This window comes from Papio anubis, chromosome 12 (assembly GCF_008728515.1).
Source record: "Papio anubis isolate 15944 chromosome 12, Panubis1.0, whole genome shotgun sequence".
Classification (NCBI taxonomy): Eukaryota; Metazoa; Chordata; class Mammalia; order Primates; family Cercopithecidae; genus Papio; species Papio anubis.
In genome coordinates, this window is record NC_044987.1 from 92,678,224 (window position 1) to 92,692,129 (window position 13,906).

At 37.2% G+C, this 13,906-nt stretch overlaps 1 protein-coding gene across 7 annotated transcripts in view; it reads left to right on the forward strand.

Moving 5' to 3' along the window:
* The window catches only part of HIPK3 (homeodomain interacting protein kinase 3), a 100,891-nt gene extending 93,791 nt beyond the window's left edge, over nucleotides 1-7,100 (forward strand). For all 7 annotated transcript variants that reach the window (XM_009186339.4, XM_009186342.4, XM_009186340.3 and 4 more), the window contains 3 exons: nucleotides 1,710-1,945; nucleotides 2,240-2,367; nucleotides 3,172-7,100. In XM_009186339.4, coding sequence (XP_009184603.1) covers nucleotides 1,710-1,945; nucleotides 2,240-2,367; nucleotides 3,172-3,648 — 841 coding nt within the window. In that variant the 3' untranslated portion in view covers nucleotides 3,649-7,100. The remainder of the gene's footprint in view (nucleotides 1-1,709; nucleotides 1,946-2,239; nucleotides 2,368-3,171) is intronic.
* The last annotated feature ends 6,806 nt before the right edge of the window (nucleotides 7,101-13,906 follow it).

Genomic DNA, 13,906 nt, shown 5'->3' on the forward strand with positions numbered 1-13,906 from the left:
CTGCCTCAGCCTCCCATGTAGCTGGGATTACAAGCACCCGCCACCACACCCGGCTAATTTTTTGTATTTTTAGTAGAGATGGGGTTTCACCAGGCCAGGCTGGTCTTGAACTCCTTACCTCAGGTCATCTGCCTGCCTCAGCCTCCCAAAGTGCTAGGATTACAGGCGTGAGCCACCACATCTGGCCAAATCTATTTTTGAAAGGGTAAAAAAGCTACATTCTTAATTTCAGCCCCACATACTACTATTGTAATTTAAATTTGGAAGAAAAACATATACTTTAGCAAAATTAAAAAGGAATGTTTTGCATAATGAAGTACTTACTGGCCCACTGTCTACAGAACATCCACTGTGATTTTTTTCTCCCATTGGTGATGGATTTGCATGGTTTTATCCATATTAACCTGGCTTACCTGTCCTTTGGCCGGCTAAAATTAGTAAGGTTGTCCTAAGCAGAATGATTTACTAACATATTAAGAGATAAGCCACAGTCTAGAAGGCACAGTGGCCAACACTTGTAATCCTAGCACTTTGGGAGGCCAAGGCAGGAGGATCACTTGAGGCCAAGAGTTCGAGACCAGCCTGGACAACATAGTGAGACCCCACCTTTACCAAAAATAAAAAAAAAATAATAGCTGGATGTGGTGGCACTTGCCTGTAGTGCTAGCTACTCAGGAGGCTGAGGTGGGAGGATTATTTGAGCCCTGTAATTTGAGGCTGCAGTGAGCTATGATCACACTACTACACTATAGCCTGGGCAACACAGTGAGACCCTGTCTCTTAGGAAGGAAGGATGAGAAGGAAAGAAAGAAATAAAATCTTATTTTAGTGGCAGCAAACATTTGGAAAATTTTAAGTTTTAATTTTACATGTCTTCTTCTTTTCCTTAGTCAGGAAATATGATATTGCATACTTATAGCCAAAGCTTTATGGAAAATATAAAGAAATTTTAATATGTCTTCTTAAAAGTTGCTTATAACATGGTTTGAAAATTGATAATGTACATAACTATACATACACATGTAAAGTATGTATAAACAAATATACATATATATAAATAAAAATATGTATAAAAAGAGATACTTCAAATTCGTAACTAAGTATGGAATGGGTGGTTGAAACAGACAATAAATACTGTAGAAATCCCAAGGAGAGAGAGATTGTCAGGGCCCAAGAGTGTCAGGAAGAGATGAGAAATATGGGGCTCTGTCTAGGCCTTCAGAGGTGTGGGGATACCTTTCAGATAACTGGTTAGGTACAAGGACCTAAATTACCAGAAGAGGCACATATCCTGATGTTAGAATTTAATTTGAAATATCCAAGTCACATGCATGTATGCTTGTACATTTCATTTAAATTATTCAGAACAGTGCCTCTTTTGTCATGTCTTGATGAAGTTATCTGGAATTCATAAAGAGGAATTTTATGAGCTGATACTAAGGATCAAATGGGAAGGGAAAGAAGAAAAAAAAAAAGCCAAAATGATGTTCCTGAAATGGAACAGAATTAGGTTTAGCAGTTGGAACAGATAATTAATTTAAGGGTCTAGAAATTTTTTGAAAAAGTGCTATTGGACAATGAAAAAGCTGTAATTATATATAAAATAACTGAATAACATTCTCGTCAGTTCACTGGAGCCTGAATATTACTTAACATTAGATTTAATGTTGGAAAAAAATATCACTCATAAAAATGCTTTCTTTTTGTAGTATGTCAGATGAAGAGCAAGAAAGTGGTTGTGATACGGTGGATGGCTCTCCGACATCCGACTCTTCTGGGCATGATAGTCCATTTGCAGAGAGCACTTTTGTGGAGGACACTCGTGAAAACACAGAACTGTTATCCTCTGCCGACACAGAAACCAAGCCAGCTGTCTGTTCTGTTGTGGTGCCACCAGTGGCACTAGAAAATGGCTTAAATGCCGATGAGCATATGGCAAACACAGGTAAGTTGAGTCCTCCCATTTCTCCGGTTGTCCTTTAAATACAGTCTTAATTTAGGAACATCTGAGAATGGAGTTGCCAAAAGTCATCTCGAATTTTGACTTGATCCTGCCTTATATATTATACAGAGGACATCTTCTAATATTATCCAGTGCTTGGAAACCATGACCTCTCCTTTCATTTTGTTTAATTTTAAGGCTCTCAAATCACTATTATATGAAATATCTAAAGATTTTGCTAATTTTTTATTTGAAAAGGAAAAAGCATAAACTCTTCAATATTTTATTCGTCGCCAGATTCTATATGCCAGCCATTAATAAAAGGACGATCTGCCCCTGGAAGATTAAACCAGCCTTCCGCAGTGGGTACTCGTCAGCAAAAATTGACATCAGCATTCCAGCAGCAGCATTTGAACTTTAGTCAGGTATGTTCATTTGTGGATTTGTAGGAGTCTTTGGGATTCAAATTTAGCAGTTGTTTTTCACATGGAGGAGAAAGCTTCTGAAACTGTATGTAGTCTTAATGAATTTTTCCCTTCTCGTTATCCCAAGGGGCTAAAGAGTAACTGGCTTAATAATAGGATAATTAAGCAAATTATCCATAGAACTTGTAGCCTTCTTCAGAAAGATTAAGTCCTTAGGTTCTCTTAGGTAATATTAACAGAGTGTGTCTGTTATCTCAGAACATCATTAACCTTCCTGAATACTTTCCATCTTATTCAATGCTATATTTGGCAGTTGTGTTTCAGTTGGGAAAAGAAAAGATCACAGATACTGGAGTTGGACGGGGATTCAAATCTTGGTTTTGCCGTGTACTGTATATTTATTACCTTGGCCAGGTCTCTTCAACAAATTTGATTTGGAGCACAGTTAATGGGAATAGTAATTATATCATGGGTTGTTTCAGAAGTAAATAATATTGTGTGTGTAAATGTTAGCTTTACATATAATAAGTGCTCCACAAATGGTAGCTGTTAGTAGTGATGGGGGTAGTAAAAGGTAGTACAGGCAGCACTAATAGTGGTGTTTATATTATAATATGTAGTAATAAATACTAAAATGTTAATACTAATATATATGGAATTGGTATTTTTCTCTCCTCTAATTATTCTTAGTATAAGTTAGTTCTGAGAGATCCACTATGAGTTATCAATCACAAAGGGTATATTGTAATTTCCATTTCTTTCCTTTTATCTTTAAAAATATGTTTTTTTTTTCTTTATGGATAGGTTCAGCACTTTGGATCTGGGCATCAAGAGTGGAATGGAAACTTTGGGCATCGAAGACAGCAAGCTTATATCCCTACTAGTGTTACCAGTAATCCATTCACTCTTTCTCATGGAAGTCCCAATCACACAGCAGTGCATGCCCACCTGGCTGGAAATACACACCTCGGAGGACAGCCTACTCTACTTCCATACCCATCATCAGCCACCCTCAGTAGTGCTGCACCAGTGGCCCACCTCTTAGCCTCTCCATGTACCTCAAGACCTATGTTACAGCATCCAACTTATAATATCTCCCATCCCAGTGGCATAGTTCACCAAGTCCCAGTGGGCTTAAATCCCCGTCTGTTACCATCCCCAACCATTCATCAGACTCAGTACAAACCAATCTTCCCACCACATTCTTACATTGCAGCATCACCTGCATATACTGGATTTCCACTGAGTCCAACAAAACTCAGCCAGTATCCATATATGTGAAAAACAGTATATTGGGGAAGCTCAATGATACAAACATTTGATTAAAAATAAAAACATGGTATTTAATAAATATTAGCCATGGCACAAGAAAATTATTTTTGAATCATGTAGACTTGGGTGCAATTTAAACAACTTTGAGCTTTAAAAACTCACTTTTGATGTGTTTTGCACATTTGGTATAACTTGTCTTTGGTCATGTTATCTTCTTATGTAGTAACTCTAGACAGGTGACTTATGGGAGCAGAAGTCCAGTTTTGCTCCTGCTATTTTTTATAAATTGCCTTCTAACTAGTGCAAGACACGTCCACATTTGGGAAGCCATTCTGTGTACAGACTTAGAGCAACAGATGCACATATGTCAGAATTACAGCATACAAGTGAATTGTATTATCCGTGTCTTAGTGTATAAATGTTGGGTCACTTACCTAAGAAATTGAGCTATTGTTCTTTACATTTGCATGTGTCTTTTGCATGGGCAAAATGTTGCCTAGACTTTGCTCTTAAATGTTGTTCTAATAATCTCAGCTGCATTGTAAACCGTTCCCACACATAGTGCCTTAAATATTTGAGGTTGTTAATGTTATTACCTATATATAAATGTTGAGGACTGCAGCACTTAAAATTCAGACCTACTCTTTAGTTTCCTTTTGATAGCGTAATGTTCATTTTTGGTTTTGTGTGGTATGATTTCAGGTAGTAGCTGTTTTTTTCCTTATTAAGAGGGCAGCATGTTTGCTGTAGCTGAATTCTGCTGTCTGATTTTTGAGAATGATCTAGCTTCAAGAAAAGCAAGCAGTTAGTAGTGCTTAAGAAAAATTGATTCAGTATCTAATGGATATTTGATAACTGTCACAGCACAGCATTTTATATACTATTAAGTGAAACTGCAATACAATCTAAGTTTATTTTGAGAGTGTTTGCTGTATAATTGGACTTAATAAAATGTTTAGAGGTACAGTAGGCATGACTTTGGGTAGATAATAAAATGCAAAATGCTCATTGATTCATGATGTGGTTTTATCTTAGCTTGGGCAAACCATGCAGTATTTAATAAATAGTAGCAGAACTTTTACTATTGAAGCTTGAAAAGATGTGAGTTCTTTGTGTGCAATTTTTGATTTATGCATGTGAGAGGGTTTTTTTTTTTAAAGTATTTTTACATTGCAGTACTTGTTTTGCTTGTTGGTGATGTTTGCTTATTTAATACATTCCGTCAGGGACAGAAATTACATGCTTTTTTTCTTCCTAGGAAGTGTGTTGAGTTCCCCCCGCCCCACTTTTTTCTTTTTTGGGTGGTGGTGATGGTAGTGGTTATGTCTGTTTAAATGAAGTTGCTTTTACAGCACCAAAGACTTAATCATCCATTTCCTATATAAAGGTAGCTACTTTTTGCATAGACCTCAAGTATATTGTAGTGTAGAGGTGGAATTTAAGGAAAGGTATTAAATTGAGGCTGTGTTTTAGCTTACAGGCAAGTAATAAATTGTATCATTTATCTTGAATGTATCATAGATAAGCTGCTATATAACGATTGCCACTTCAGATAGCTGTGAAATTAGGTGATTAACTAGTTGTTATTTAGCCTTCTAATTTCTGTATAAGTCTAATTACATGAATAGAAATTGGGGTTTTGATTTTTTACTTTGCTTTTCTGTTTGGAGTGTCATTGTAACTACTGTATTGTAAATGGTGGAAAATAATTGCATTTGTTATTTTGGGGTGTGTTATTTGCATCAGTATTTTATCTCTATTAATGTTTGTGCTCATCACTGCATATTAAAAAAACTTGGATGTATCAATGTAACTTAATTTTTTATTTTCATACTGGCATTGTAGACACTTGAGAAAGCTGTATCTTGCAGGCTTGACTTAACTTTTTTTCCTTAAAAATCTGGAATATAATCTTACAGCATTTACTGGAATAAACAGTACAAAGCATTTGAGTGTAAAACTCTAGATGTTTTGGATTTACAGCGTTTCTTTGATAAATGAATTGTATACCACTAGTACAGCTCTAGTACAGCATTCACAATAAGCTAATAATGGATAAGTTTTCTTTACTCCATTGACACAAGCAGTGTTTTATTTAATAATCATCAATGAAATAAATGTGCCTGAAATTGATTTTAAAAATTACAGTATTAGATCATAAAGTAAAAACCAGCAGTACATTTTTAGTCACACTGAAAATGAAGGACTTAATTTTCCCCACAAGTTTCAGTGTTTTTAGTAATTAATTCTATGCATTTTATACAAATAGAAATATATATATATATAAAAATACATGTTTAAAAAGAAGTAGCCTAAGATTAATTTAAAAGATTATTTACAGATGACACATTTATGGAGTCACTATTTAAGTAAATTTGCTGCCCTCCACAGCCTTCTGATTTTATTTATATGTTCCAGCAGATGATTAGGATCTGCTCACTTCTTAGGAAAGAATCAATGCCGGCAACACATTGTTTCAGAAACACCAAGTGCAAAGGATTGATTGTTTCACAACAGGTACAAAACCGAGAGTTTTCTTTTTGTTTAGGGCCATGTTTACTACCCTGAAATGTTGTATTCTTTGTCTTTAATTTCCAAGACTTAAAGCAGTCTTGTTAAATTGACATAAATGGTAAACTTCAACATTGTCATAATACAGTATTAAAGTTTGATAAAGGTATATCCCAGTTAACTACACTGCTCTTTAAATTGCAATCATGGGCATTTTAATGTATTTTAAAATAAGTTTCAAAATTCTGCTAAATTCTTAATTTAGCATATTGACAAAGTAGTCTGGATTTATACCTTTTAAAAACCATTTTGACCAGTTTTCTTTGGTTTTAATGCTTTCTTAAATAAAACACTGCATGATTTCCAAGTTGCATATTTGCATACTATTTTAATTTGCAAAGCGTTTTTTTAATCAAATATCCTGATATTTAGTTGTTTTTTTTTTCCTCCAGGGTGTTTAATTAAATATGTTACTGTATTAGCAAAACATTTTTGTTTTAAAAATCTGCTAATTTTAAACTTGGACTGTGTTAAGTAAAAGTTAAATCATACACTGCAAGGTGTAGGAAGATTTGTTTTAATGAATCCAATGATACAGATTTGATTACTAAGTTTGAACTGTTAATTGTTTAACAATTTTAGACTTGTGGCTTTCTTTCTTTGGTTTATTTGTTTTTGCTTTTACTCCTATGCTACACTAGTTTGCCATGTAGCAATTGCACTGTGCAATATTACAATAAGGACTGGGAAAATTTTATGGATGTAATGTCTATTACGGTTTGCGATAGTATTTCTCTCTAGTTCTCAGTGATTTAAATGTGACCAAGCCTTCTGTACTTTGTCACAAAAAGCGGGTTTTCCAGGTGACTATTTTGGTGAGTGTCAAAATAAGAATTTATGGTGTATTACTGTCGATTCACTTTGAATTAAAATATATATATTGCAGCAAACAGCTTGTTGACTTTTTTTCCACCCCAATACTCCTTACAGGGTAGGGAAGGGAGACGTTAACAATATTGAGTATCTATTAATAACTGACATCATCTTATTTAACTCTCAAAGCCACCTGGTGAGATAGGTATTATTATCTTTGTCATACAAATGAGGGCATAACTGCAGAATGTTTAGGGAACTTGCACAAAGTCACATTGCCCATGAGTTGGAATCTGAGATACACACCAGGATATCTAACCATAACTAATCTACTTTATATCAGTTCTTTTAAAACCGAAGTCTGAGGCAATGTGCCCAGAGTACCTGCAACCATAGGATGACCCTGACCCATTTTCCTTCAATATTAAGTTTCCGCAAATATTTTTTGAGAGAAGTAATTTCTGCCCAATATGCGTGGATGAAGAGTAGGGAATTCACATGAATTTTTAATATTTAAAACGTGACTTCAAAAGAATGTGATTGTAATAGGCCAACTTATGTCCTCAAATACCAACACCTCATAATTCAAGGATCTAACTTTCAAGGAACCTCAGTTGGAAAGTTTCTAGAGGAGCACTCCCCCAGAACACACTAGTGAGAATACATATTTTCAATTTCTGCCTTCCCCTATCAATGTGTAATTGAAGTACAGCATAAATGCATTCTTTGGCATCTGGCTATTTTTTGTTAAACATTTAATTTATAAGATACATCCACGTTGTGTGTAGTTCATTTATACCCATTGCTGTATAGTATTCCTTTGTGTGTATACAGAACTATTTTGTTGATGGACATTTGACACCTGAATAGTGTCTACTTCCTGGCTATTGTGAATAGAGCTGCCATGAATGTTTTGTCCATATTTTTTGGTGAACATACGCATGCATTTCCTTTGGGTATATATGTAGGCATGCATTACTAGGACATATGGTGTATATAGATACTGCCAAACATTATTCCAAAGTAGTTAATTTACACCTATTAGCAGTGTATGAGAGTTCTAGTTGCCTTATGTCCTCACTAACACATATTTTTTTGTTTCTTTTGTTTTAGCCATTCTTTTGAGGGTGAGTTGTTCAAAACAATATGAACGTTTTCATGTAGGCCAAAGCACTGATCCTACATAAAGATGAAATTCAGAATTTGCAATTTACTTGAAAGTAAATTAGCCTCTTGAAAAAATACGAAGAAGCATTCAGCTATTTAAATAGATCTAGGAATATAACATTTTTTTCTCTAAAACAGGGTAATAGGACGAAAAAAGAGCTTTGAGCAACACATTTAAACCATTGAGCCAGTAACTACCAAGCACAGTGCCTCGCATATAGTGGGTATGTCATGAGTCATTTAAAAAAATCTTTTGAAGCATCTACTATGTTCCAAGCATCATACGCGGTGCATGTACCAATGGACAAAACAGAGGTCCTTTTCGCTCTTAGGGATCCAACCTTTTCCCAGGGGAGAAGACTAAAGTAAGGTTCAGGTAGGGTAAGTAAAGAAGACGGTATGGGGATAGAGTGACTGGAAGGGTCATGTCAGGGAATGCCTCAGTGAGGTGACACTTGAACTGTGACAAGGACAATGCTGATCAGGCATGCAAAGAAAGAATATCTGACAGAGGGAGCAGCAAGTTAAGCTTTTAATATGAGCAAAATAGGAAGTGGCCATTATGGCCAGAGCATAGTGTGTGAGTGGGTGGCAAGAGATAGAAAATGCTACTATAAGGGTGGGCATGCAGGCTTTTTCCCAAAGATTGGAGTGTAGATTTAATTCCATATATTGTAGGAGGCCATGGGATGATTTTAAGCAGGCAAACAATATGACCTAATTTAAAGATCAGTCTGGCTGTTGAATGAAGAATAGATTGCAGGGCCAGGGTGGGAGTTGGAAGACCAGGTAGGAGGTTACTGAAGTAGTCTAGGTTAGAGGGATGAATACCAATAGTTTGTTAAGAGGTTTGTATTGCCAATATAGTCTCCCAGTCTGTGACTTACCCTTTTAGTTTCTTTTTTCTTTTTTTTTTTTTTGAGACAGAGTCTCGCTCTGTCACCCAGGCTGGAGTACAGTGGCATGATCTCAGCTCACTGCAACCTCCGTCTCCCAGGTTCAAGTGATTCTCCTGCCTCAGCCTCCTGAGTAGCTGGGATTACAGGCACGTGCCACCACGTCCAGCTAATTTGTGTATTTTTTTTAGTAAAGATAGGGTTTCACCATGTTGGCCAGGGTGGTCTCGTTCCCTTGACCTCGTGATCCGCCTGCCTAGGCCTCCCAAAGTGCTGAGATTACAGGCGTGAGCCATTGCGCCCGGCCAATGACTTACCTTTTAGTTTCTTAACAGGGTGTTAGGAAGAGCAAAAGTTTTGGATTTTGTTGAAGTCCATCTTATCAATGTTTTCTTTCATGGTTTGTGCTTTTTGTGTCCTAAGACATTTTTGCCTATCACTAAGTTTCAAAGACTTTCTCCTTTGTTTTCTTCTAGGAGTTTTATAGTTTTAGCTTTTATTAAGTCAATGGTTCATTTCATGTTAATTTTTGTGTGAACTTTTTATTTAATGGTAATTGAGAAACTACACTGACACCTAATTAGAAGTGTGGTTATTTGAAGTAGAAAAATCAGATGTTAATGTTTCATATTATCCCATTGTAAATATAATACATGGTTACAGTATGCTTGGGTAATTCAGAAAAATAGAGTTTTTAAACATAAAAATGTATGTTTTCAGATAGTTAATGTGCATATAAGCAACTTCAGATACAGATATTTGCTACGTCAATTTATAGCATTGAATTTATAGGCATTTTACATGTTTTAGAAACTGCACAAACATTTGAATGCCAAAATGCAAAATTTTAAAGTGATCAGATTTATTCTAGTAATTGCTTGTTTCTTCAGCGACTCTAGAGAATCCAAAGAACTCAACTTTTTTTCTCATGTAGAATTTCTATGCTTCTTTTTTTATTAAAAAATACGAACAAGAAAAAAAGAGTAGTACAGTGAATACACATATAACCTTCACCTAGATTCACTAGCTGACATTGGCCTTATTAGCTTTGTATGTTTATGTGTAGTTTTTAAATTGAGCCATTTGTGGTTAATCATACTTGGCCCCAAAATACTTAAGCATGCATCTGTAAGAATAATGACATTTTCAACAAACCATGAGACCTTATAACATCTAGCAAAGTTAACAATTCTGTAACATTTATCTAGTTTTCAGTCGGTAGTCAAATTTTCCCAATTGTTTCAAAAATGTCTTGAAACAAGTAGCGATTTTCCCCCTACTCCACCAACCAATTAAGATTTACCTACTGCGTTTGGCTATGGCATGTCTCTGACTACTTTTAATTCAGAACAGAACAGTCACTCATCCATCCACCATCCTTTTTTTTTTTTTTTTTTTGAGATGGAGTCTCACTCTGACACCCAGACTGGAGTGCAGTGGTGTGATCTTGGCTCAATACAACCTCCGCCTTCTGGGTTCAAGCGATTCTCCTGCCTCAGCCGCCAGAGTTGCTTGGATTACAGGCACCCATCACCATGCCCAACTAATTTTTGTATTTTTGGCAGAGATAGGGTTTCACCATGTTGGCCAGGCTGGTCTTGAACTCCTGACCTCAAATGATCCACCCACCCCGGCTTCCCAAAGTGTTGGGATTACAGGCATAAGCCACAAGTTCAGGCTAGAATATTGTACATTCTGGATTTGTCTGATTGTTCATTTGTCCTAATTGACTGATTTTTATTTTCTGCAAAGTAGAAGGTGGTTCTAGTGCCTTGATTCGGTGTTCATGAGCAAAGCAGTTGTGTCATTGTGTCATGTCAGGTTGTCCACTATCAGGGATGACACTTAGTTATAACTAAGAGTGATGACTGTCCACTGTCATCGGTGGGGTGATATTTTGAAAGTATCAATAACATTGTACTCGGTGTTTTTAGCATGCATTAATGATTGCTGTCTGAATCCATTACACTGGGGATTGCAAAAATGGTGATTTTCAACTCTATCATTCCTTCTCTTAAATACATTCATGACCCGGCATCTTTCTGTAAAAACAGGCTTCCTCCCTGTACACATGCTCTCTCACTCTCTGTTTTTCTGTCATCACTATGGGTTCATGGATTTTGCTTTAATTCAGTAGCTTAAAGTGACCAGTTATCTTCAAGACTCCTGAATCTTTTTGACATCACCACATTTGTCTGAATATTCCCTTGCTCTCTGGTCCAAAAGAATGTCTTTGGCTCACCTTGTACCTTTTCTGCCTCAGATCTGTATTCAGCTATTTCACTAAATAACCCAAGTTTCAAAGGACTCAGAGTAATTTTTACAAATCAGACACAAAACTAATCGCTTTGTCTTGTACTGCTTCCCAATCATGGTTGTCATGGGTGTTTAATCGTGGTGTCATGATTAATTTCTGCTCTTCTCTTAGTTTAGCTTTAATCCGATATCTCCATTACTTAAGGGTATGTCTGATTCCTATTTCTGCAGAGATGTGACTTGCCCAGCAACTACTGCACACTGCTGTGAATCTTACTGATCTAGGCTCCTTCTTAGCCTAGCACGTTGATTGCAGATGGTAATTCCGAAGGCAGGATGAACAGGGAGATGAATGAGTGACTATTTTAGAGGGCATGCTTGGAAGAAGTAATGTAGTAAATGCAGCATTTACTACTTTTTCTCTAATATTTAGCACTTGTGCCCAGTAAATGTTGAATCAATGTGGGCCCTAGGGTTTGAGGACATTATTTAGCAAATCTTAGTAATATTTGTATTCTCAGTGATGATGATGAACTTGAAACAGGTGCTGAGGTAAGAACAGGAACTATGCTGCAGCATTGCCACAGTTCCCTTATCCCTTCTTTCATCACTTTCATCATGTTTCTTGTATTGCCTACCTGCTCTTTGCACTAACTGTAAGCTCTGAAGACAAAGGTAATCCTGCAGACTCTGTTTCTTCGACATTTGCTATATGCCTGGCCACAGTCAGCACTAAAACATTTGTTAAATAGATGAGTGAAATCAATAAGCATCTGTCGAATGGAATTTAGGAGGCCGAAATTTCATTATCTGCTTTGCTACTACTACTATAGGTAGTATGATTTTGAGCAAGTTTGGGCTTCAGTTTACTCATTGGCAAATTGAGAGCCTGGGGTTGCAAACTTAAAAGCAGCAAGGGCTGGGTAGATGCCATAAGTAGATGAAGGAGACTGAGTGGGGACTGGTTGAGTGGAGAGTCAAAGCCCCACCCAAAGGAATCAGGAAACACAAGTAGGATGGCAGACCAAATGTGCACCAATGTCTACTTTTTTGAGAAAACGCAGAAATATGCACGTCAAATGTTGGCAACTAATTCATAAGTTTTTTAAAAAAATATTTTAGATATGATGTATATGAAACACAAGTTGTCTTCAGGCCTGAGCTGGTCTGTGGGTAGGCAGTTTGCAAGATTAGTTATTCCGAGTTTATTTTCAGTTTGACGTTTAGTAATGCCGTTCAATATAGTATTGCTATGTTGTATTATGGCCAGCAGGGGGGGGAAGTTCCCTAACAAATTTTTTTTTTTAACTGGTCTCGTAATAACTTTAAAGAAAATAACAAAGCAGAAATATGAGCAGTGTAGGCTATGTCGGAGCATCTAATTTTTAAATTTTTATTGTTAGAGACGAGGTTTCTGTCTCTCTGTCACTTAGGTTGGAGGCCAGTGGCATGATCATAGCTCACTGTAGCCTCAAACTCATGGGCTCAAGTGATCCTCCCACTTCGGCCTCCCAAGTTGCTGGGATTACAGGCATAAGCAACCACACTTGGCTCAGTTTCTTTTTCTTTCTTTCTTTCTTTTTTTTTTTTTTTTTTAGATGGAATCTCGCTCTGTCGCCCAGGCTGGAAGGCAGTGGCATGATCTCTGCTCACTGCAAGCTCCATCTCCTGGGTTCACACCATTCTGTTGCCTCAGCCTCCCAAGTAGCTGGGACTACAGGTGCCCACCACCACACCCGACTATTTTTTTTGTATTTTTAGTAGAGACGAGGTTTCACCGTGTTAGCCAAGATGGTCTCGATCTCCTGACCTCGTGATCTGCCCTCCTCCGCCTCCCGAAGTGCTGGGATTACAGGCATGAGCCACCACACTTGGCCGGCTCAGTTTCTAATTTTTATAGATTTTGAAAAAGCGAGAAAGGATTTCAGTCCTCCATGAATTCTTAAATTACTACTTAGACGGACCGGTTTATCATGGAATCAAAGGACGACATCCATTCATCCATCCATTTCTCTGCTGTCAGGTAGACCTGCCATGTAGTACGAAAATGTGTAGATCATTTTGTCTCTAGCAAAGGAAATAAAACTTAGAGGATTTGGCAACTGGAAGTGGAGGGAAAAGATAAGAGGAAAAGAGTAATAGTCATTCAACCATTGTACCACAGCCTTTTATGTGGCTTATTCTCACAACAACCCCTTCTTGTGACAAATCATTTTTTTTTATTTTGCAGAAGAAGAAAAGGCTTAGAGAGGCTCAGTAGTTTACTTAAGATAACACAGAAAGAGGCCAGGCGATGTGGCTCATGCCCGTAATCCTAGCACTGCACTTTGGGAAGCCGAGGTGGGTGGATCACCTGAGGTCAGAAGTTCGAGACCAGCCTGACCAACATGGCGAAACTCCGTCTCTACTGAAAAATACAAAAAATCAGCTGGACATAGTGGCACGTGCCTGTAATCCCAGCTACTTGGGAGGCTGAGGCAGGAGAATCGCTTGAACCTGGGAGGTGGAGGTTGCAGTGAGCCAAGATCGTGCCACTGAACTCTAGCCTGAGCGACAGAGCGAGA